The 25,887-nt window shown below is 47.7% G+C and overlaps 1 protein-coding gene across 1 annotated transcript; it reads left to right on the forward strand.

The window, feature by feature from the left end:
• The first annotated feature begins 529 nt into the window (after positions 1 to 529).
• On the forward strand, positions 530 to 25,887 carry NPFFR1 (neuropeptide FF receptor 1). Its single transcript, XM_025397302.1, has 4 exons — positions 530 to 548; positions 15,444 to 15,758; positions 21,154 to 21,253; positions 25,017 to 25,887. The coding sequence occupies exons 1-4, from the start codon at positions 542 to 544 to the stop codon at positions 25,885 to 25,887; spliced, it is 1,293 nt and encodes a 430-aa protein (XP_025253087.1). The 5' UTR covers positions 530 to 541.

Below are 25,887 nucleotides of genomic sequence, written 5' to 3' on the forward strand. Positions count from 1 at the left end.
GCCCAGGGTGCTGGACCCCAGGCTGGGGTGGGCAAGGATGAGGAGTGGGGACAGAGGCTGGCATGTGGGGCAAGGGAGAGAGGCGCGGAACTACGGGACGCCGCTGCCAGGGCTGCAATGGGAGGAGGGGTGTGTCCCCTACTTCGGAGGGGCGCTCGGGCTCTGTGGTGACAGCGCCATGCGAGAGGCCCGGGGCGCCCTCGCTCGGCGGGCACAGGTGCGCGGGTGCCATGACGACTGCGTTGCACGAGCCCCCTCCTTCCCCTGGCCTGGAGGCACGGAGCGGCGGGCGGCTGAGCCGGCGGGCAGCAGCGCTGCGCGGGAGTCAGTCAGCCCGAGGGGAGGGAAACCGGCCAGGGCCTGGGGCCTGGGAGCGCACGCCCCCTTCCCGCCTCTAACCGGACCGACCGGACCAGCGGAGAGTGGAGGCAGGGGCGCAGCCCACAACCAAGTGCCCGGGACCGTCCCTCTGCCCGCTGGCCCGAAGGGGCCCGCTGCCTCCCGCCATCGGAGACCGCCGGAGCCCGCAACAGGGGGCAGCATGGAGGGTGAGTGGTCCGGGGCTGGGATCCAGCGGTGGGGCCGGTACCCCAGGCATGGGGCCGAGGGAGAGGAGAGGGGCCGGGCAGCTGATCACCCACGGCTGTCCAGAGTCAGACGATGTGACACTCTGTGCGTGACAGAGACAGAGACACTGAGAGAGGGAGAGAGACCTGGGGTGCCCATGGGTTCATAGGGTGTGTGTGTGTGTGTGTGCATGTGTATGTGAGAGAGAAAGACAGACAGAGATAGATGGAGAGAAAGACCTGGTGGTACTCTGTATTCGTTGTGTGTGTGTGTGTGTGTGTGTGTGTGTGTGTGTAAGAGAGAGAGACAGAGACAGAGACAGAGACATAGAGAAGACACTGAGAGAGAGAGACAAAAGACAGGCAGAGAAACACTTGGGGGTGCCTCTGTATTCATGTTGTGCGTGTGTGTGTGTGTGTGTGTGTGTGTGCGCGCGTGTGAGAGAGAGAGAGAGAGAAAGACCTGGGGTGCCTCTGTATTTGTGTTGTACATATGTGTGTGCATGTACAAGACACACACACACACACACACAGAGAAAGAGAGAGACCTAGGGATAACTGTATGTCCGTGTTGTGTGTGTGCCCACACACGGTCCCTGCTGTCTGAGCAGAGAATCATTTGAGACCAAGTGAGGAGGTGAGGACAGCTTGGCTGTTAGCTTCAGAGGAATTGTCACCCACTTTGTCTGCTTGAAGGGGTGGGGTTGTGGGGGAGATGGGATTCTAGAGGTGATATCCTCCATACAGAATTTCTCTCCCTAGGGAAAGGAGAGTGAACTATGGACCTCACCTCCAGGATTTTAAGGGATAGTGGCCCAAGGCATAAGGCTGCTTGCTCCCACCTTACCAGAACCCTCTCTCAGCCATTGTGAACAAGGGGAACCATATTTAGGCTAAGAAACTGGAAAACCGAGGGCTGGTCCACTGTCTTGCTGAGTGTCTTTGAGATGGCGCCTAAACCTTTCTGTGCCACGGGTCACCCATCTATCAAATGGGGGAACTTAACATTCAACTGACGTCACAGGGTGTCTGTGAGGATAAAATAAGATGTGTTGTACAACATGCCAGTATGAGACAGCTGCTGCAAGAGGTAATAAAACCCCAAAATTCCAATTAGTAATTGCAAACACTGCTGTTAAAAAAGAAAATCAAGTTTTATAGAAAATCTTGTGAGGCTGCACTTGTAGTTTTCCAATGAGCCAGGGTATGAAAAGCACACACACCAAAGAGGCAAGAAGGAATCAATAACCCAAGAGGAATCTGGAAGATTGGCAGGATCTGTAAGAATGGTGTTAGCAAAGACTGCAGCTCCAGTGAACAGAAGTCGGGGGAAATTGGCAAAGACAAGAGTGAAGAGCTTTCAAAGTCTAAGAATAACAAGAAGGAATCTGCTCTGGCTTAGGCTCAAGGGCAGGCAGAGCAAGGCACAGGCAATTTTACTTCAAATTGTGGAATAAAGAGGATAAGGAGGAGATTGAGACCCAAGATAGTCGAGTGATAGGAAGAAGACATCAAGTCACCTAAATGAGCTCACTCATTGTAGCCCAGACATATGACATCCCAGGGGCCCAGAGGTATTTACAGATACAATTATTGCTTATGAGGAAATTACAGAGAATGAAGGAAGTGCCAGAAAACTGAAGATGGGCAAATGTCCTGATTTTCAAAAAAGGGAAATATAGATTTTTTATTTAAAAAGCCTCTACACTGCTAAGATTAGTTTTGACCTCTATTAAAATTCCGGAAGAAATGATCAAACACAGTGTACACTTAGGAGACAACAAAGCACTTGCTCAGCTCAGAGTTTTTTCAAATTCTGAGCTGCACCCTTGCAAAGATGTGTGCCTGAGCATGTTCATCACAGTGCAAAATTGGAAACCATCCAGATAGCCATAAATGACGTAAATTAAATAAAAAAATGAGACACACCTGCAATGGCATACTATGCAGACATTAAAAACTGTGCTTAGGATTTTCTTTATTGACATGGAAATATGTTCGCTACCTACTGTGAGTAATTAGAAAAAAACAGGTTTTTGAACGCATGTGTAGTATGATCCCCTTTATGCAAAATTACATAGGTTTATTATTGGAAATACACATATACAAGTGTATACACAAAGAGGTAGTCACTAACATCTTTGTTTGATTCTCCTGCTTCTGAAAGCAGACTCTAAGACAAGAGCTTGGGTATAGGGAGTTTATTTGGGAGATGATGCTGGGCAGTGGAAGTGAGGGAATGAGGAGAGTGAGATGAAGAAGGGAGAAGAGGCAAGAAATAGGTGCCTTAATGAGCTGGTTTTAGCTGTGGGCAACTGAGGGGTTCTATCCTGCTGGGGACACTCTGAGAAAAATGCAGCATGAACCCGAGGTTTACCGCACCTGAGAGGTGGTGTTGGCTGCTTCACCTCCCCACTGGTCTAGTATTGCCCCACTCCCATAGTTTTGGGTTGTCCCTTTTTGTGACTTCAGAGAAAGCAGAGCAGAGAGACTCCCAGGTGCAGACTCGGTGGGTGCTGAAAATTTGAGGAACCATTCACCCCAGCTGATATCTTTGGGCCAATGGGATGTGGCAGGCAGAGAGCATCACAAACACAGGGGTTCTCTCCGGATGTGAGGGTTCTGTCATGTTTTCTGTCTCTTTTAAGGTGCTCAGAATTCTTTGTTGTTGTTGTTGCTGTTTGAGACGGAGTCTCACCCTGTCGTCCAGGTTGGAGTGCAGTGGCTTGATCTTGGCTTACTGCAACCTCTGCCTCCTGGGTTCAAGTCATTCTCTTGCCTCAACCTCCTGAGTAACTGGGATTACAGGCATGTGCCACCACACCTTGCTAATTTTTGTGTTTTTAGTAGAGACGGGGTTTCGCCATGTTGGCCAGGCTTGTCACGAACTGCTGACCTTGTGATCCGCCCACCTCGGCCTCCCAAAGTGCTGGGATTACAGGTGTGAGCCGCCACGCCCAGCCTAGAATTCTTTTATAATAAGCACACGAAACAAAAAAAGCGTTTCAAAAAGAAAGAAAATAATGTATTGTTCATTAGGAGCCTATATTATACTCACTAAGAACAAATCCAGGAGCTCAAACAACTCAACAGCAAGAAAACAAAAAACCCAATTAAAACATGGTAAGAAATCTGAATAGACATTTCTCGAAAGAAAACATACAAATGGCTAACAGGTATATGAAAAAATGCCCAATATCACTAATGATTAGGAAAATGCAAATTAAAATCACAATGAGACATCATCCCTACCTGTCAGGATGGCTTTTACCAAAAAGATGAATGATAAGTAAGTGTTGGTGGAGATGTGGAGAAAAGAGAACCCTTGTGTGGTGTTAGTGAGAATGTAATAAATTTGCACAGCCATTATGGAGAACAGTATGGAGGTTCCTCAAAAAGCTAAAAATGGAATTACCATATGATCCAGCAAGCTCATTTCTCAGTACTTATCCCAAAATCTGAAATTAGTTACTTGAAGAGATGTCTGCACCACCAGGTTTATTGCAGCGCTATCCACAATAGCCAGGCTATGGAATCAACTTAATAGCCAGGCTATGGAATCAACTTAAGTGTATATCAAATGATGAATGGATGAGGATCATGGGGTATGTAAACACAATGGAATATTATTCAGCCTTTAAAAAGACAGAATTGTGTCATTTAAAACAACATGGACAATATTGGAGAACATTATACCACATAAAATAAGTCAAGCACAGAAAGACAAATACCACATGTTCTCACTTATATATTGAATGTAAAACAATAGAACTCATAGAACCACAGAGTAGAATGGCTCTGTGGTGGGGGAGAATGGAGTGATGGTGGTCAAACAGTACAAAATTTCAGTTAGAAGAAACGGTTTTCTTTTTTTGAATTATATTGCATAGCATGATGCATAGAGTTAATAACAGAGTATAGTACATTTCAAAATTGCCAAAAAGGCCATGTACAGTGGCTCATGCCTGTAATCAGAGCATTTTGGGAGGCCAAAGCGAGCAGATCATTTGAGGTCATGAGTTCGAGACCAACCTAGCCAACATGGTGAAACCCCATCTCTATTAAAAAATACAAAAATTAGCTGGGTGTGGTGCCACACACCTGTAATCCCAGCTACTCGGGAGGCTGAGGCAAGAGAATTGCCTGAGCCCGGGAGGTGGATGTTGCAGTGAGCTGAGATTGTGCCACTGCACTCCAGCCTGGGAGACAGAGCAAGACTCCACCTCAAGAAAAAAAAAAAAGATTGAGTCTGGGCACCGTGACTCATGCCTCTAATCCCAGCAGTTTCGGAGGGTGAGGCAGACGGATCACTTGAGGTCAGGAGTTTGAGACCAGCCTGACCAACATGGTGAAATCCCATCTCTACTAAAAATACAAAAATTAGCTGGGCCTGGTGGCAGGCGTCTGTAGTCTCAGCTACTTGGGAGGCTGAGGCAAGAGCATTGCTTGAACCTGGGAGGTGGAGGTTGCAGTGAACCCAGATCATGCCACCGCACTCCAGCCAGGGCTACAGAGTGAGACTCCATCTCCAAAAAAAAAAAAAAAAAAAAAAAAGACACAGACATAGAGAATTAAATTCAGTCTCTCATGCTCAAAAGCTTTTTGTAGCTCTCTCGTTAATAACTGAAATTGCATTATTAGAGCTTTCCTTTTTCTAATTTAATGTCTGACTCCTTTTGAAATGCAAAAGCCCAAAAGAGACACAGCGCTTTGTTATGGGTCATTTCCTCATCCACGTGAAGAAGTTTATCAGAATATTTCCTAAAAGAAGATTCTGCTAGGGTTAGAGAGAACATTAAGTAACCTAGGACTCCAAGCGGTGATGCCTTGTTAGGAGGTAATGGATCTCTAAGGGGTTAGGTGTACTGTTTTATTACTTCTCAGCTGAGCACAGAGTGACCCTGGTTCTGCCTCTGGCCATTGTGTGCCTGCTTCAGGCAAGGTTTTAGGTGATATATGCACTGTTCATAAAGTGTCGGCTTTGTAGCAGAAGCCTCAGGAAGGCAAAGTTCCCTCCAAATCAAGGATCCCTAATTGCTGCTAATGGACCCTAGAGGTCTTTATATGTGACCTGATGATACCCAAAGAGGATGAGAAAATGGTTGGAGGTGGCAGAGCCTGAGCAGGAGCTCAAACTCAGAACACGTCTCCTGGCTTATTTGATGCACCCTGAATCCCAGAGCCAAGCAAAACCTGGAGGTCAACCACTACTGCATGCTGTATTCTTAGAGCAAGTCTCTTTTTGTCTTTGAGTTTTGATTTTCCTGTGAAATGAAGATAATTCTCCTTTCCTTGTCAGAGATAGCTTGATGTTATATAAAACATATTTCAACAATAATGAATAATGGAAATACTATCTAATAGCGCCTATGGGATACAGCTAAAGCAGTGCTTCTAGGAGAATTCATAGCCTTTAGTACCTAACTTACTTATCAACATTCATTAATCATATTTATGTTCTAGGCCCTGTGCCAGATAATGAGGAGCAGTTCAAGCTGAACAAGGCATGGTTTCTACCCCTAAGACATTTCTAGCTTAACTAAAAGAAAAAAAAAAATCTCTACACTTAGCTGAAGCAGGATGTGAAATGTGGCCAGGACTGCAGGTAAACTGAACCAGCAGACCTTGAGGAAGCAGACAGCCATTGAACCCAGAAAGGTGCTCTAGGCATATGTTTAGCCTTTTCAAGAGAAAGAGAGGGGAAATCCCTGCCTCCCCTTTACTTTCCCCTCCTCTCCCACCTTAAGCCTCTTCTACCTCCACTTTCTGAGGCCTGGAATTCTTTTAAATAGACTGGGAGTACAGGTTCACTATGTGATAAAGGCAGTTCAGTTTTCACTGTGAGGTAAATGACTTGTATCAGAACCTTTTCTGAATACAAGTTTTGATGGATAAAAACAGAGACCTCCTGGAGGAAGTAAGGAGAAATAAAAAGGGCTCAGAGTAGAAGAGAAGTGTAAAGAGGGGCTCGTTTGGGGGCTCTGGATGGCTGTATTGGCAACTCAGCCCTCAAATTATTTGGCCTTTGCCAATCCAAATGATTCTTGGAAGGGCAGCCTGCTCTCACTCACCAAAAAGAGGCCAGGCTTGCAAAATCCATGTTGCTGTGGTGGGTGCCTGGGATGGAGGGGCTTTGGTTCAGCCTGCAAGAGGAACAGTAGGAGGCTGCAATTCTCAAGAGGTCTCCTTCCTCCTAGATCCTCTACCACATCTACTTTTTACTTTGCTAAGTAGTGCTAAGAAAGCTTTTGCCAAGGCTTGCCTCCCTGGGAACAAACCCAAATGAACTGAAACCACACTGCGACCTCCTGGTTCTACACAGCTGCCTGGCAGATAGCTAATGCTGGCAATAAGCAGTCTGAAGTTCTGCAAGGACCTCTGTAATTTACTCTGCTGTCTCTCTGAATGTATTAACAACTCCATGAGGTTGGGAGAGGCAGGAAGCCCAGGTCATCCACATTCGAAAGCCAAGGAGAACACAGAGATGAAGCAGATCTCCCCAGTTCTCTTAGGAATACCAAGAGGTGGCATGCGTGCTTAGGGTCCACTATCATCAGTCTCCCAGCCACCCCAAACTAACTATACCTCCCTTTAAAAATTGTACCAAAGCAGCTTTAAGACAAGTTCCCAAGCTTCTCCTCCAAACCAAGTTTCCCAGCCCCCTAACCTCTCTCTATCTCCTTTTTTTTTTCCGAGATGAAGTCTCCCTCTGTTGCCCAGGCTGGAGTGCTGTGGTGCCATCTCAGCTCATTGCAACCTCCACCTCCCGGGTTCAAGCAATTCTCCTGCCTCAGTCCCCCCAGTGACTGGGATTACAGGCCTGTGCCACCACACCCGGCTAATTTTTTGTATTTTTAGTAGAGACGGGATTTCACCAGGTTGGCCAGGCTGGTCTCGAACACCTGACCTTGTGATCTGCCTCCTTCCATCTCCCAAAGTGCTGGGATTATAGGCATGAGCCACCGTGCCCAGCCCCCAACCTCTCTTATATGCAGTCAGTGACCACCATGGGGCCAGTTCTCAAGGCCATGCTTTCCGATTCCCGGGTCCGTGTCCTTTCCTCTCTGCATGAGCACAGTCTCCGTGGAAGATTACATGGTCTGTTAAGAGACAGTGTGTGGGATGGTGTTGGTGAGCGCAAACATCTAATCTAGGGAACAGGAACCTTGGGGGGTCTATGGTGCTACCCCTGCCCATCTCTACCACTTCCTCTGACACTAGGATTCTGAACCTGGACTCTGCAGACTCCCAGGAGGTCCATAGATGACTAACTTGAATCCCCTTGTATTCACCAAGACACTAGGATTACAAGCAACAGAAACAAGTGCTGGCCGACCTAACCAACACTGGGAATCCATTGGAAGGGTGTAGGGAGGTCATCCAAGGGAAGGAAAAGCTGTGTTATGAAGACTCAGAGGCAACTCCAAAGCAGAAGGGGTCTGATTGGCATCCTCTGGCCAGGGGTTGGTACAGACTCCTGATGGACGGTCCCTCAAAAGCTCCATGTGAGGAGGAGGCTGACTCCCCAGGGGAAAAATCAGTACTCAAGAAACAAGGGGTCATGGATGCAGGGTGAGCCCAAACCCTGATGCCCAACACTCCCCTGAAAGTGTGTGTCAAAATCCAGGGCTCTTTTTGGGAGAGGATCCAATGCTTTTGGAGACCATAAATTCCTCCAGACAGGAACTGTTGATTGCCATAACAAAAGGAAGCCCTAGGAAAGCAGCTGTGAAGGAATCAAAATGCATCAGAGTCTTAAAGAATTTGATGACCCCCAAAATGTTAAGCCACACTAAACTTGACTGTGAGTGGTGGGAGGGCAGGGACTGTATGATTCAGTGGTTCTCAAATCTGGCTACACATGGAAATCACCAGGGGAGTTTTGTGAAAAATACCAGTGCCTGAACAACCCCATTCCCTGCCCATCATCCATATCACCCTACCACCCTGCAGAAATTCTGATCCAGTTGGAAGGGGCGGGATCTGTATTGTTAAAAGCTAGGTGATTTTGATATGAGTCAGGGCCAAGAACCAGTGACATCATCAGTATTTTATCACATGTATCAGAGTTTCCTTCTGATTAGAAAGGTTAGATGCAAGCTAGAAAAACCAAAAATAAAAATCACTTGAGGAAACACCACCCCTTGTGGACAAACAGTTATTTTTTCTGTTCATCTATAGTTCACATAAACGTACACTTTTTATACAGAGTACAGACTTATAATGTATGTACATACTATTTTGTAACCATTACTATGTCCCATGGTCAATACTTTCTCTGTCACCCTGAGACCTCACTCTGTTCCGTAGGGTAAACCGTGAGAAGTGGAATGGCTGGATCTGGGGGCGGGTCCCTCACCAGGGCTCTGGACAGATGTGCCTCGACTGTGAAGAGCTGGTTTGTTGTCCCCGCACCCTGCAACCCTCCCTACAGGGCACATCCATTCACTGGCCCGTACTGAATACTTCAATCGTCAATCTGTTAGACAGACAGAAGAAAGAAAGAGAAAGAAAGGAAGAAAGGAAGAAAGGAAGAAAGGAAGAAAGGAAGAAAGGAAGGAAGGAAGGAAGGAAGGAAGGAAGGAAGGAAGGAAGGAAGGAGAAAGAAAGAAAGAAAGAAAGAAAGAAAGAAAGAAAGAAAGAAAGAAAGAAAGAAAGAAAGAAAGAAAATAATAGAAAGAAAACAATCCCTAAATGAATGAGCTTAACCCAGAATCAGTCTGGGTGTTTCCCTGAGTTCACAGGCCTCCTACTGATGGCTTCATCCTTGTTACCATTTGCTTGTTGATCCTGGGAACACATTGGTGCTCCATCTCTTCCTGAGAGGTTGCCAGGGAACCCAGGCCTGGATGGAGAGGCTCTGGACCCACTGAAGAAAAGGTTAACCCATTTGCTTAGATTACAAATGAACTTGAACTTTTTGTTTCGTGTAGTGAACAGCCATCAGTCCTGTTCGTGCTGCATGGACTCGGCAGCCCTGTGTTGTGTTCTTCAGTGGGTTCAGCCCCTCTCCATCCAGGCCTGGGTTCCCTGGCAGCCTCTCAGGAAGAGGTGGAGCACCCATGTGTTCCCAGGATCAACAAGCAAATGGTAACAAGGATGAAGCCATCAGTAGGAGACCTGTGAACTCGGGGAAACACCCAGACTGATTCTGGGTTAAGCTCATTCATTTAGGGATTGTTTTCTTTCTATTATTTTCTTTCTTTCTTTCTTTCTTTCTTTCTTTCTTTCTTTCTTTCTTTCTTTCTTTCTTTCTTTCTTTCTCCTTCCTTCCTTCCTTCCTTCCTTCCTTCCTTCCTTCCTTCCTTCCTTCCTTCCTTCCTTTCTTTCTTTCTTTCTTTCTTTCTTTCTTTCTTTCTTTCTTTCTTTCTTTCTTTCTTTCTTTCTTTCTTTCTTTCTCTTTCTTTCTTTTCTTTCTCTCTCTCTTTCTTTCTTTTCTTCTTTCTTTTTCTTTTTCTTTCTTTCTTTCTCTCTTTCTCTCTCTTTCTCTCTCTTTCTTTCTTGAGGAAGAGTCTCGCTCTGTCACCCAGGCTGGCATGCAGTGGCATGATCTCAGCTCTTTGCAACCTCCACCTCCCGGGTTCAGGTGACTCTCCTGCCTCAGCCTTCTGAGTAGCTGGGACTACAGACGCCCACCGCCATGCCTGGCTAATTTTTGTATTTTTAGTAGAGATGGGGTTTCACCATGTTGATCAGGCTGGTCTTGAACTCCTGACCTCAGGTGATCTGCTCGCCTTGGCCTCCCAAAGTTCTGGGATTACAGGTGTGAGCCACCGCGCCTGACCAGGGATTGTTTTCTTATTCACACTTCTTTCAGTTTGTATTATAAAAAATTATGCTCACATCCGTTGTGTGGCTTATAACTATCAGCCCCGCTGCTGCTGCCTCACACGGAGTGCCATGTGTATGATGTGATCTCAGTTCTCACAGGTCACCTCATCAAGTTCTCAGCACAGCCCTTCTTTGGTAAGTGTTCATTTATCTCTGTTTTACCAATGAGGAGTCTGGCTTCCAGGGAGGTGACATGACCTACCCTAGGTCACAACCAGAAAATGTCTGTTTTTCTGTTTTATTTTATATTTTATTTTTATTTTTTGAGAAAGAGTCTTGCTCTATCAGCCAGGCTAAAGTGCAGTGGTGTAATCACAGCTCACTGCAGCCTTGACTTCTCAGGCTCAAGTGATCCTCCCACCTCAACCTCCAGAGTAGCTGGGACTACAGGCATGCACCACCACACCTGGCTAATTTTTGAATTTTCTGTAGAGACAGGGTTTCACTCTGTTGCTCAGACTGGTCTCAAACCCCTGAACTCAAGTGATCCTCCCACCTTGGCTTCCCAAAGTACTGGGACTACAGGGGTGAGCCATGGTGCCTGGCCTGTGTTTCTATTTTAAATATGAGAATACTGGGTTCACACAGAGGTAAGGAGGCAGGAAGAAGGGCTGAGACTTCCCGGACTGTGTGTATCCACTCGAGGTGTCTTTGGCTCAAGGCTTTTAATTTTGTGGTTCTCAAACCACAGTGTGCATTGGAATCATCTGAAGGATGCTTTAAAATGTAAAACAGAGATAGCTGGGCCCCAGTCCCAAGGGTTTCTGGTTCCCAAGGCCAGGGTTGTGGCCCAAGAATTTCTGTTTCTAATGAGTTCCAGGTGATGCTGACATGGGTGGTCGGGACCCCACTTTGAGAATCACACACCCTGACCTCTCCTGGGTACCCCGGAGACAACCATTATCACACCCTGAGACGGGGAAGCTCCTCCAGTAGAGGAATGGCTTCATTGGGTTCAGTGGATAAAAATTTCATAGGCTGTAATTACAAGGGCACCTGGCAGATCCCAAGAAGAACAAGTCCAAGGTGTCAATGAGGTCTCTGGCCGCTAGCATGCAGCCCAGATGGGGTGGGAGGCCTGCCTGCCTCCTGGGGAATTGCCAGGAATGGGAAGGAGTTTTTCCTCCTTAAGAAGGGATTCATGTGCAGTGCTGGAATCTGGGCCCTGTCTAGAGGTGATGCCCAGGCTCAGCTGAGGCTCTAGCAATGGGCAGGGTCACTCCCAGATACTTCTCAGGACACTCTTCAGAAGGTGAGCTTACTTGAAGGTCAAGTGAAGGGTAGTGGGGGACATGGACTGGAGTCCAGCCTGAAAGATTCTGGTAATTTCCTCTGCCCATCCACACCCACAGATCCCTCCAGTCATGGGAGATGATTCAGAGCTAATTTTGAGGCTCGGCAGCGGTAAGCAAGTCTCCCAACGGGGTCTGGGATGAGTGATGCCTCTCATGGGGGTTCTTTCTGGAGGGGCCTGGAGAAGACCTTCCAACATCAGCACTGCCTGCCTGCAGGAGGACCCTCTCACCTGATTTCAGGATCCACCTTCCTTTCTCTTTTTCCTTCCTACAGATATTTATTTATTCCATAACTATTAGCTATTTATTGAACCATTTACTTTGGGCAGGCACTGACAAGACACTGAGGACACTGCCACCAACAAGTCAGAGAAGATCCTTGCTTTGCATACGCTGTCAAGCATGGGGAAAAAGACAATCAATCTAGAAACAAACAAACTATTGACAGATTGACAAACATAAACCAGATGCTGTGGGAAGACAACATTTATGCTGAGAGCTAAAGGAAGGGACGAGCAAAGACCCTGGGGTTGGAAGAAACAGGAGTGTGTGAGGAGCTAAGCAGATGGCAAAGTGACCAGAGCATAATGAGCAAAGGGGTGAGGTCAGAGAGATGTCAACAGGGATCAGACCATGAAGTGTTTTGGAGGCCTCGGAAAGAAGCATGGATTGTATTTAAAATGCAATGAGGGTTGGGAGGCTGAGGCAGGTGGATCACCTGTGGTCAGGAGTTTGAGACTAGCCTGGCCAACGTGGTGAAACAGGATCTCTACTAAAATTACAAAATTAGCTGAGTGTGGTGTCGTGCACCTGTAAGCCCAGCTACTCGGGAGGCTGAGGCAGGAGAATCACTTGAACCTGGGAGGCAGAGGTTGCAGTGAGCCAAGATCGAAGCCATTGCACTCCAGTCTGAGCAACAGAGCGAGACTCTGCCTCAAAAAAAAAAAAAAAAAAAAAATTGCAGTGAGGAGTCTAGGCAATGATCCTTAGTGTCTGCTGAAAATATTATGTTAAAAGCTGATGGCACAGTGGCTCATGCCTGTAATCTCAGCACTTTGGGAGGCCAAGACAGGAGGACTGCTTGAGCTTAAGAGTTCAAGACCAGACTGGGCAACATAGTGAGACCTCATCTCTACAGAATAACCTTAAATGAACCCAGCTTGGTGGTGCACGGCTGTCGTCCCAGCTACTCAGGAGGCTGAGGCAGGAGAATTGCTTGAGCCCAGGAGGCAGAGATATATCACCTGAGCCCCGATTGAGCCTAGCACCACAAAGAGAAAGGCCACTGGACATAATCTGATCAAGACTCTAGATCTGACTACCAAGTACAGGTAATACAGTGGACAGAGAGCAGAACATGTAAAATGACATCATGAGGAAGCAATCAGAAAAATCCAGCCTGCAGAAGCTCTACAGAACAACCACTCAGTCCATACGACAAATATACTGCAGAAGGGAAAAGAGACAGAGTGGGGACCTGTGAACTAAAAAAGACTTTGGAATCATGTCAACCAAATGTAGTATGGGGATAGTGGTAGATTTTATCATAATGGACCTTAATGAATCACACTTCCATGTCCACACCTCTTCTGCAATGCTATATTGCTTTTCTTCCTATCAAGAGGTGAAACTATCCACTGGCTTGAACCTGGGCATCCCTTGTGACTTGTTTTGGCCAATAAAATGTGACAGATGTGATGTGAAAATTCCAGAGTCTCGGTTTTAAGAAGCTTGTAGCTTCTTTTCTTGCTTTCTTGAAACCCTGAGACCACTGTTCTCTGAAGAAGCCCACACTAGCTTCCTGGAGGATGAGAGGCTACGTGGAGAACTGAAAGACATCCCAGCCAATCGCCAGCACTAATCACCAGCCATGTGAGGGACACCTTGGACCTCCCAGCCCCAGCTTAGCCAGCAGATAACTACAGCAGCTGCATGAGAGTCCCAAGAGAGACCGGGAGAAGAACTACTCTGCAGCCCTGATGGTGCCAGCTCACTGGCCCTGCTCCCCTGAGGGTCTTTAGCCTCCAGGCCCCCAGCCTCCGTTGAGCCTCCAGGCCAGTGGCTGAGTTCTGGGTGTGACAGAAAGATTCCGTAGGGACTCTTCATCCCCTGAAACAGGACTCATTCAGTCCCAGAGGAAGGCAGGAGGAGAGTTTATGAGACAACATCATGAGTCACCCCAACTAATGACTTCCCAGAAGAGCTGTGGTTGGACACTGAGCCTTCCCTTCGAAGCAAGCCTGGGGAAACACACACCAAAGCCTGGTCCTAATTCACAGACACACAGCAGGGCCAGCTCTGCTGCAGCATCATCATGGGACCTTGAGCAAGTCATGGAACCTCTCTGACCTCCAATTCAAACGAAACTAACACCTTAGGGTAATTCAATGAGGGTTTAAAAAAAATACAAAAGGAAACAAATGAGGCTAATACCTAGTGACTTACATCATGGGATGGCTCAGAGAGCTAAATAAAATAACAGATGTGGAAGTGCTTTGTTAAATGCTATGCAGGCAGAACAGCTGATCACGGGACAGGAGGAGGCAAAGGTCGAGCAGGAACCTCTGCTTTGGATGTTCTGCTGAATGTGATGTGCCTCTGCTCCTTAGCCCTTGTTCACAGTCCCCCTTCATTCTCCCTTCCTCTACGGCCTTCTTGCCTTTCTCAACTAAAGTTCCGTGGAGGAGATGAAGGGGAAAAACATCAAAGAGTTTAAGGGCATAATAATTGGGTTCCGGCCGGGCGCGGTGGCTCACGCCTGTAATCCCAGCACTTTGGGAGGCCGAGGCGGGCGGATCACAAGGTCAGGAGATCGAGACCACAGTGAAACCCCGTCTCTACTAAAAATACAAAAAATTAGCCGGGCGCGGTGGTGGGCGCCTGTAGTCCCAGCTACTCAGGAGGCTGAGGCAGGAGAATGGCGTGAACCCAGGAGGCGGAGCTTGCAGTGAGCCGAGATCGCGCCACTGCACTCCAGCCTGGGCGACAGCACGAGACTCCGTCTCAAAAAAAAAAAAAAAAAAAAATAATTGGGTTCCAGCGGAAAACAAATGGTGCACTCAGAAGGGGTTTAAGTGAATAGAGTTTAATGGAAGAGGGGAGCGGTAAGAGAACCAGCTAGAAACAGTGAAGCACCCAGGGATTCACAACCACAGGAAACTGTTACCATTTGCAGGCCTATGAGTGCAAGGAGAGGGAAGAGCGTTACTGTAGTCATGCGAGCGCTAGAGCCATGAAAGGGGACTCACCCAATAAGAGCAGGCTGTGGCCATAGGAAAAAACAGCTGCTGGAAGAATTGGGCCAGGCAGGAGGGGAGTCAGAAGACAAATACCCTGACCTCTCTCTCTGCTCCTGCCCTCCCATCTCCTTTGTGCCTGGCATTGGCTGAACCCAGCTAGAAGCCAGAAGACAAGGGAACCAGGGCAATGCAGAACTTAGAGGTTAGCCTCTGGGGCACACAGCAGGGCCAAGAAAGTTGGAACCTAAATAGGGTGGGGGGGGTTAATAAAGAATAACCCACAGTGGAGAATGAGTTATGGGCAAGACAGGGCATGAAGTACAAGATCAGGGTTTGAGTGGTTTTAGGCTGAAAGTCTTGGATCAGTGCATCCAGTTGCAACTGGAGCTGGAGACATACTTGGGGGACCAGGGCATGGTTAAGATTGGGATTCGGAGGGTCTCATTAGTGGTGAGAAATTGGTAATCTCTTCTTTGCCTAAGGTCCTGACCCACATATTCCTTTGGTCCTAGGGGAGCCCTCCCAGCCTCCCAACAGCAGTTGGCCCCTAAGTCAGAATGGGACTAACGCTGAGGCCACTCCAGCTGCAAACCTCACCTTCTCCTCCTACTACCAGCACACCTCCCCTGTGGCGGCCATGTTCATTGTGGCCTATGCGCTCATCTTCCTGCTTTGCATGGTGGGCAACACCCTGGTCTGTTTCATCGTGCTCAAGAACCGGCACATGCGTACCGTCACCAACATGTTCATCCTCAACCTGGCCGTCAGTGACCTGCTGGTGGGCATCTTCTGCATGCCCACCACCCTTGTGGACAACCTCATCACTGGTGAGTGCAGGCAGTTGGCAGCAGGAGTGTCCCCCATCCCCACTTCAACTTCTCAGATAAGGCCAGAAATCGAAGCTTGAAAGACAGACATCATTGCTGGGCTGGCCTCTTGGCCATGCCATGGTCTCGAACTCTTAAGACAGTCTTGGAGCTGAAGAGTTAGACTAGAAATAAGAGATATAATGAATTCCCTATTTTCTTTGTGCCTGGCATGATGTTACTTTTCATGCATTATCTTAATTCATCCTCACAACAATCCAATGAAGTAGAGTTTATGGTCCTCCCCATTTTATGGAAGAGGAAACATGCTCAGAGTGGTTTAGAAACTGGTCTGTAGTCACACAGCTAATAGGTGTCAAGGTCCACATTCTCACACCCATACTTCTAATTATTGTATTATACCATTCAGTCCCACTCTCTCATGGAGCTCCCATGGGCAGAATTAGAGCCAATGGGGAGAAGTGGAAGGGAGGCAGGTTTCCTCTGAGTCAGGAACTAAAACTCCACTCATTTGAGCTGGAAATTGATCAGGGCACAGAAGACAGTCCTGCCTGTAAGTAATGAGCTCTCCATCCCTTGGAGTGTCTAAGCAGGGACTGGCCGGCCACTCAGTGGACCACTTGACCTCTAAATTCCTGCCTGTACATCCTGCAGATGTCAGAACAGCACCATCTACTCTCTACTCTCTCATGCGACTGGCCTTTCTTGTTTCAGAATCAAGTTTCCACCAACCTGAGACTCCAGGTGAGGGACTGCTTTTCAGAGATACAGAGACCCCTAGAGGTCCTAGCCTGCAGATTCTGAGCTCAGAGCTCCCAGCAGCTCACTGATCCTCAGGATCCAGAGCCATTCGGAGTGAGTTCACTGACTCAGGGCAGAGGGAGCCACAGCACGGGTTTCTGTAGGTTCTAGGACCCAGGAAGTGGAGACAGTGCAGAGTCAGCTCCCCTCCACAGTACTGGCTCTGTCTGGTGGAACCGTTACCCACTGCTGAGTCCCAGCTTCCTTTGCCGATGCTGAACATAAACTGCATCCCTCTCCTTTCCAACATGTAGACACACACACATGTGTACTCAGGCACATATGTGCAGAGATGCATATATGTGCAGAGATGCACACATGCATACACATAAATACATGCATACCAGTCAACAGTGATATAATGAGGTCACTACCTGGTTAAGGTGGTGTCTCTCAGTCTTTTTCACACACTCATATTCAAAATATTGTTTGAATACATAAAACATTCAGATGGTTCAATAGTCAAAAGCTACCAAAGTTCTCCAGTGAAAAATCTCCCTTCTGCCCCTGTCCTCTGGCGTCCCGGCTCCTATCCCTCCTGGGAGGCAACTAATGTTGCCAGTTTCTTGTGTCTCTTTCAAAAAATATTTTATGCGAGTGCAAGCAAATTAAGCACATGCTAAGGTTCCAAACAGTCCCGTACTTTTACTTCCCACCACACCCCACTTAAAAATATATCATGTATGCTGTAAAAAAGATTCATTAAAATCAACTTACATGTTGTTATCCCATATTAATAGATAAAAGAGTTTCTCATTCTTTTCACCAACTGCTTAGAATTCCATCGTATGAATGTACTACAATTGATGCTGATTTGTATTTATGTTGTTTCTAATAGAATCTTCTGCAATTAAATAAAACTTCACACAGCTTCCTTTTTTTCCTTTCTTTCTCTCTGTTTCTCTCTCTCTCTCTCTTTCTTTCTTTCTTTCTTTTTTTTTTTGAGTCTCACTCTGTCACCCAGGCTGGAATGCAGTGGTGTGATCTCGGCTCACTGCAACCTCCGCCTCCCAGGTTCAAGCGATTCTCCTGCCTCAACCTCCTGAGGGGCTGGGATTACAGGCGCCTGCCACCACACCCAGCTAATTTTTGTATTTTTAATAGAGACGGGGTTTCTCCATGTTGGCCAGGCTGGTCTTGAACTCCTGATCTGAAGTGACCTGCCTGCCTCGGCCTCCCAAAGTGCTGGGATTACAGGCATGAACCACTGCACCGGCCTCTTTTTTGGAGACAGTCTCACTCTGTCATTCAGGCTGGAGTGCAGTGGCACAATCATGGCTCACTATAGCCTCGACCTCCCTGGGCCCAGGTCCTGGGACTACAGGCATGTGCCACCACGACTGGCTAATTTTTCTATTTTTTGTAGAGATGGGGTTTTGTCATGTTGCCCAAGCTTGTCTCAAACTCCTGAGTTCAAGCCATCTGCCTGCCTCAGCCTCCCAAAGTGGTGGGATTACAGGAGTGAGGCACCATGCCCAGCTTTTTCTTGCTTTTGTTTTGTTTTGTTTTGTTTTTGAGACAGAGTCTCGCTCTGTCACCCAGGCTGGAGTGCAGTGGCCGGATCTCGGCTCACTGCAAGCTCCGCCTCCCGCGTTTACAGCATTCTCCTGCCTCAGCCTCCCGAGTAGCTGGGACTACAGGCGCCCGCCACTTCGCCCGGCTAGTTTTTTGTATTTTTTTAGTAGAGACGGGGTTTCACCGTGTTAGCCAGGATGGTCTCGATCTCCTGACCTTGTGATCCGCCCGTCTCGGCCTCCCAAAGTGCTGGGATTACAGGATTGAGCCACCGCGCCCAGCCCATGCCCAGCTTTTTCTTCCTTTCTTCTTTTTTTTTTTTTTTGTAACTCACATACAGAAGGTTGAGTCATTCATTCAGTCTACAGTTCATGGCACTATGTGATTTCCCACTCTGTTCCAAAGCTCTTCTTTTGTTTATTTGTTTCCTTCTGTATACCTATTCCACTCTCCATCTCTTCTCTGACCCAGAGGCAGCCATTCTGTTAAATTTCTGTCTTTTGTATGCTTTCGTAGAAAATGTGCTGTGAATGTATGCATGTTTTACATTTAAATATTTTTGTTAAGATATAATTTAACATACATTAAAATCTGCCTTTTTAGTATATAGTTCCACAAGGGTTTTGTTGTTGTTGTTGTTGTTGCTTTTTAAAAAGACACGGTCTTGCTCTGTCACCAAGCTGGAGTGCAGTGGTGAGATTATAGCTCACTGTGACCTCAAACTCCTGGCCTCAAGAGATCTTCCCACCTCAGCCTCCCCAGTAGCTGGGACTACAGAAATGTGCTACCATGTGTGGCTAATTTTATTTTTAATTTTTGTTTTCGTAGAGTTGGAGTCTCACTATATTATCCAGGCTGGTCTTGAATTCCTGGGCTCAAGTGATCCTCCTGCTTCTTCCTCCCAAAGTGCTGGGATTACTAAGCTGGCTGAGAATAGTATTTAGAAGCCAAGGTCTGGGTTCTAGGTGTGCTCATGGGTATTGGGGTGTCATTGCTTCTAGGTGCTCTCAAGGGACAGAGCTAGGAAATATATGTATACTAACAGAAATATTTCACACACATATCTTTATTTCTGTATCTGTCCACCTGTATGTGTATTAACATGAGTTCAGACTGATACCTTTGATTCCAACCCACTGTCACAGGATTCATTTTAACTTGACCCTCTTCCTTATTGGTAACTTCATTTTCAGACAGTGAGAAATCTAGCTGTATTTATCTACAACATATTTACTTATTGGTTCAATCTTAGTATACACATAAGGTAGCTTCATTATTGCTAACATACTTCTTTCTGTGATTGAGGTTTGCCTGATATTTTCCCATAATTAGATCCCGTTTATTCAGTTTTGTCAAGAGTACACACATTTATTAGTGACAGTACAGAATTTGTATACAGTTCTTTTTGCTGTTATAGTATACAGTCAAAATGTTTTGCAAAGTTACTCCAGTTAGTGCGTTTCTTCTTCACCCCTTCAATGTAAATATTATTCAATTTAAATACAATATTATTCATTTGTAATACAATTAAGCTTATTTGTTAATGTTTGTATTTCACTTTGGGTCCCCCTCCCCAACCACATTGTGATAGATAATAATTATTTATTTTTTGAGTGAGTGAAACATTGCCATGATTCTAAAAAGTCAGAACCATAAAAAGATATACTCAGAGAGGCATCACTCTCATTATCTCACCTAGCCCATTCACCCACTATTTCTACCCAGTTCTTATCTTCTCTCTGTTTAGATAGCTAATATTATTCTGATTTATCTTTTCTGTATTTCTTTGGTACAATGAGAAAATAAGCATATATTTTCTTAATCTCTTTTTTCTTACATGAAAGGTAATATACTACAGACAGTCTTTATACTTTGCTTTTTGCAAACCACATGCCTGTGGTTCCAGCTACTCAGGAGGCTGAGGCGGGAGAATCGCTTGAGCCAAGAAGTTGAGGCTGCAGGGAGCCATGATCACACCATTGTACTTCAGCCTGGATGACAGAGCAAGACCCTATCTCAAACAACACAACACAAAACAAAACAACAGATGTCTGGGTCCTATCACTAGAGATTCTGATTGTAACTGGCCTGGCATGGGTCTGAGCATTTGTTCCTTGCATAGCTCTCCAGGTGATTGTCATGAGCAGCCAGTGTCAAGAACCACTGACCTAGAACCTGAGCCAGGGCTATGGGAGCAGAGAGCCAGGCAGGGCTGGATGCTCTAAAGCTCATGGAAAGAAATCATTGGTCAATATAAAGAAAATCTCACTAATACTGTTGACCCTTGAACAACATGGGTTTGAACTGCATGGGTCCATTTATATGAGGGTTTTTTCCAACTAAATGCAGATTAAAAATACAGCAAAACCCGTGTATATTAGGCCATTCTCATGCTGCTATAAGGACATACCTGAGACTGGGTAATTTATAGAGGAAGAGGTTTAATTGACTCACAGTTCTGCAGGGATGGGAAGGCCTCAGGAAACTTACAATCATGGTGGAAGGGGAACCATGTCCTTCTTCACAAGTCAGCAGGAGAGAGAAGAATGAGAACTGAGTGAAGGGAGAAGCCCCATATAAAGCCATCAGATCTCGTGATGAGAACTTACTCACCATCACAAGAATAGCATGGGGGAACCCACCCCCATGATTCAGTTATCTCCCATGGGTCCTTCCCATGACTCGTGGGGATTATGGGAGCTACAATTCGAGATGAGATTTGGGTGGGGATACAGTCAAACCATTATCACCGTGTATATACAGAGGGCTGCCTTTTTCTATACACAGGTTCTGCAAGGCTGACTGCAGGAATTGATTACGTGCAGATTTTGGAATTCTTGGGGGGTCCTACAACCAATGCACTGTATAAACAAGGGGATGACTGTAGTGAGAACTGTCCACGGTTTTATGGGCTGGTTGGTTCCTCATTTCTGGAAGTGTGCAAGCAGAGACCAGATAACTGCTTGCAGGACATGGAGGAAAGATCCAAGCTCAGAGGGGACTTGGCTTAGAGGGCTTGCGGTCTCTGGCTCCTGATGGGTGGCCATCTCTCACTCTGTGGGGGCCTCTGTCATTGCAGGGTGGCCCTTCGACAATGCCACATGCAAGATGAGCGGCTTGGTGCAGGGCATGTCTGTGTCAGCTTCCGTTTTCACGCTGGTGGCCATTGCTGTGGAAAGGTGAGAGGTTTCCTGGATGGATTATCCCTGGGCCAACTAGGGCCTGGCATTAAGAGGAGCCACTGCCTCTAATGCTGGATTGGCTGGAAGGCTGGGGCTGCACTGTGGTAAGTGGGGCTAAATCCTGACCTGCAAGAAGAAGGGTTGTGGACCCAGCTGCCCTCTCCCTAAACTTGGAGAACCTGATAAGGACACTACCACCCCCTTCTGGAAGGCCTGAAGGCAGCCTTAGTTGGCTTTCGTTGAGATTCCCGGGGTCTGTGAGGAGCTCAAGAGCAGTCCTCATTTCCTGAGCAGCAGGAATCTAAGCCAGGAGAGCCAGAGCTAAGGGGGACAGCTTAGGGGTGGGTCTCAGTATGGCTGGGGAGGAAGGGTTCCTCCCTGCTCCTCATTCTGTCTCCACTGGCTCCTGCTGGTTCCTGGCAGCCCAGGCCATACTCAATCCCCATGTTCACCCCTTCTGGTTTTTCAGCTTCACATTCCATCGGATTCCCTGGTAAGTATAAGTCTATCATGTGGCCAGAGGTATGGAGCAGAGCCAGGGACAAGGAGGCTTTGCAATCAATAAAGCACTGATTTATTGAGGAGGCCTCCATATTGCACTGCATGAGTGCTCCTCCCCCACTGCATTGTTAGTGGTAGAAGGGCATCCTCTGGTTGCTTCACCCCAGGGAAAGGTGGGCAGGCAGATCAGCTGGAGGTGTGCTCACTCCTATCTTGGTGTATCATGTTGGGTGGGTCACCTAACTACTCTGAGCCCCTGTAGTCTCACCTGTAAAATAGTAGCTACCCTACAGGATGGTTGGGAGGCTTCAGTGAGCTCCTGCTTGTAAAAGCTTATGCACAGTTCCTGGCACAGAGTCCAAATATCAGTTGCTAATAGTATTTTGTTTCTTCTGCACACCCATTCCCTCCTCCTTGTTCTCTCCCCAGCATGAGCATATCTTAGCCCTGCCCTTTATAGAATCTAGTGTTCACATCCTCTCTCCACCTCAAGCCCAGTTTTTTGTAACTCAGTGAGGTAGGCAGCTGGAGTAATGAAGTGGGTTCTACTCTCCACAAGGCCACTAACTAGCTGGGTGATCAGGAGAAGTCCCTTCCCTTCATCGACCTTTGTTTTGTTATAATTGTTGGATGAAATGAGAGTGTACTACTTCTCCCAGTGGTGTTTGCAGTATTCTTCAAGTCTCACCTCATCCAGGAAGCCTGCCCAGATTACCCCAAGATTCTCCTCCACCCATTTACTGCTATTGCACTCATAGCCAGTACTGCAGGCTTTAAGAATTATTTATTCTCTGGAGATTTCTTTTCTTTTCTTTTCTTTTCTTTTCTTTTCTTTTTTTTTTTTTTTTTGAGTGGGGAGACAGCGTCTTGCTCTGTCACCCAGGCTGGAGGGCCATGGTGATCTTGACTCACTGCAACCTCTGCCTCCCAGGTTCAAGCCATTCTCCTGCCTCAGCCTCTGGAGTAGCTGGGATTACAGGTGCACACCACCATGCATGGCTAATTTTTGTATTTTTAGTGGAGCAGGGTTTCACCATGTTGGCCAGGCTGGTCTCGAACTCCTGGTCTCAAGTGATCCGCCCTCCTCAGCCTCCCAAAGTGCTAGCATAAGCCACTATTCTCTGGAGCTTTCTTGAGGGTGTGAAGTATGAAGCCAGTAGGTCAAAGTAGGTCAAAGACAACAAGGCTTGAGTCAGGCTGTGGGAGAGGTAAAAGGTCAGGCTATGAGGCCAAAAACTGGGTTGGCAGGAGGGCAGGATGCAGTGTAGTGAAGTGGAAAGGACACTTGACTGACAGTCAGCTCTAGACCTATGTTCCAGTGCAGGTTCTGACTCTAAAACAGCCATGTGACCGTAAGACCCCCACTGGGCAACGTTTCCCCTCCATTAAACAAGTAAGATTGACTGTACATTCTCCAGGTTTCTATTTTCTGGCATCAGTAGATGACAGAAGCCATTCTGGGGAGTAGGAGCCCCCCACCTTTTTCCTCATTATTAAGCATTTGAAATGTCTCAAGAAGTGTGGTGTTATCTCACTTAATCTTCACAACTACCCCATAGAGTAGGTCATACTATTGGCCTCATTTCACAGATGAGGAAACTAAGGCTCAGAAAGTATTTTGAGTAACTTCCCCTCTCGTCATTCAGGCATTTATCTAATCACACTCTATCGAGATGAAAAGTCATGGCATCTGCCCTCAAAGAGCTTGCAGTTGAGCAATCACCTTTGCACCACACTGCAGGGGGAGATTTTTACCTACCCCTTCAGCAGCTGTTTTCAACTCTGGTTGCACAGTAGACTTCCCCAGGAGCTTTTTTTTTTTTTTTTTTTTTTGAGACAAGGTCTTGCTCTCTTGCCTAGGCTGGAGTGCAGTGGTCTGATCATGGCTCACTGCAGTCTCAATCTCAACCTCCTGGACTCAAGTGATTATCCTGCCTCAGCCTCCTGTGTAGCTGGGAGAATAGGCAAGCATCCCCTCGCCTGGTTAATTTTTTTGGTAGAGATGGGGTTTCACAATGTTTCCCAGGCTGGTCTCCAACTCCCGGGTTCAAGTGATCCTCCTGCCTTGGCCTCCCAAAGTGCTGGGATTATAAGCATGAACCATGGCACCTGACCCCAGGAGCTTTAAAAACAAAAACAACAAATAACAAACAATGCTAAAATCCCTTTCTAGACTAATTAGGTTGGAATCCTTGGCCTGAATACGTAGGAACGGGTTTTGTTTTTGTTGTTGAAATGCTTCAGGAGAGTCTCATGCACATGGAGGGTTAACAGCTACTGGTTTATATGGCATATGAAACAAGACAAATCTGGGTTCAAGGCTGGTCCTTGCAACTTGCTGTGTGACCTTGAGCCAATTGCTTAACACTTGAGTCCCAGTTTCCTTGTCTGTAAATCAACAGCATAATAACTATCTTAAAGGCCTCACCTTTAAAAAATAAGAAAGGGTGTAATAACAGATGCTGAGTTGTCTTCATGAGGAAATAAATGGTGCAGACTTGTCCTTGCATTGTGGAGATACTGACTATGGCCAAGATGACATAGGGACAGCCTGACATGTAGGCTCTACATCTGACCTCCTGAGGTTTTCTGGAGAATCCATAAACAGAAACTGTGTTATTGGACGCACCTAATCGTCCTTCTCAAGGACAGACTGTGCACTCTGATCGCTCTGCTAGCTGCCAGCTAATCAGTTTACCCTCAAAAGTACATAAAGGGCCCCGTGAGGCGGCTCACACCTGTAATCCCAGAACTTCGGGAGGCCGAGGCCGGAGGCTCGCTTAAGCCCAGGACTTTGAGACTAGCCTGGGCAACATAGTAAGAACTCATCTCTACAAAAATTAAAAGACATTAGCCGGCGTGGCCGCGCATTCCTGTGGTTCCAGCTACTCAGGAGGCTGAGGTGGGAGAATCACTTGAGCCCGCGAAGTAGAGGTTGCAGGGAGCCATAATTGCGCCACTGTACTCCTGCCTGGGCGACAGAGGGAGACCCTGTCTCAGGAAAAAAAAAATAAAAAGAAAAGTGCAAAAGTGCACACAGGATTCATTGTTCCCACATGATCTGCGGTTTCCTCCTCCCTTCTCATAAATCCTGTAGCTGCCTTTGTTCTTTGACTACTCAGCCAATTCAGGTCTCAGCTGTTCTTCGAAGCCGCCCTAGATGCGATAATGAAGGTCAGGTGCCCGCATCCGACCCTCCCTCCCCTCGCGGGGACCCTAGGACCCACCCAGATCCCGCCTCTCTCTCTCTCGGCGGCAGGTTCCGCTGCATCGTGTATCCTTTCCGCGAGAAGCTGACCCTGCGGAAGGCGCTGGTCACCATCGCCGTCATCTGGGCCCTGGCACTGCTCATCATGTGCCCCTCGGCCGTCACGCTGACCGTCACCCGTGAGGAGCACCACTTCATGGTGGACGCCCGCAACCGCTCCTACCCGCTCTACTCGTGCTGGGAGGCCTGGCCCGAGAAGGGCATGCGCAAGGTCTACACCGCTGTGCTCTTCTCGCACATCTACCTGGCGCCGCTGGCGCTCATCGTGGTCATGTACGCCCGCATCGCTCGCAAGCTCTGCCAGGCCCCGGGCCCGGCCCGCGGTGGGGAGGAGGCGGCGGACGGGCGGGCTGCGCGGCGCAGGGCGCGCGTGGTGCACATGCTGGTCATGGTGGCGCTCTTCTTCACACTGTCCTGGCTGCCGCTTTGGGCGCTGTTGCTGCTCATCGACTACGGGCAGCTCAGCGCGCCGCAGCTGCACCTGGTCACCGTCTACGCCTTCCCCTTCGCGCACTGGCTGGCCTTCTTCAACAGCAGCGCCAACCCCATTATCTACGGCTACTTCAACGAGAACTTCCGCCGCGGCTTCCAGGCGGCCTTCCGCGCCCGCCTCTGCCAGCGCCCGTTGGGGAGCCACAAGGGGGCCTACTCCGAGCGGCCCGGCGGGCTTCTGCACAGGCGGGTCTTCGTGGCGGTGCGCCCCAGCGACTCCGGGCTGCCCTCTGAGTCGGGCCCTAGCAGTGGGGCCCCCAGGCCCGGCCGCCTCCCGCTGCGGAATGGGCGGGTGGCCCACCACGGCTTGGCCAGGGAAGGGCCTGGCTGCTCCCACCTGCCCCTCACCATTCCAGCCTGGGATATCTGA

Source organism: Theropithecus gelada, chromosome 9 (genome assembly GCF_003255815.1).
Source record: "Theropithecus gelada isolate Dixy chromosome 9, Tgel_1.0, whole genome shotgun sequence".
NCBI classification, from domain to species: domain Eukaryota; kingdom Metazoa; phylum Chordata; class Mammalia; order Primates; family Cercopithecidae; genus Theropithecus; species Theropithecus gelada.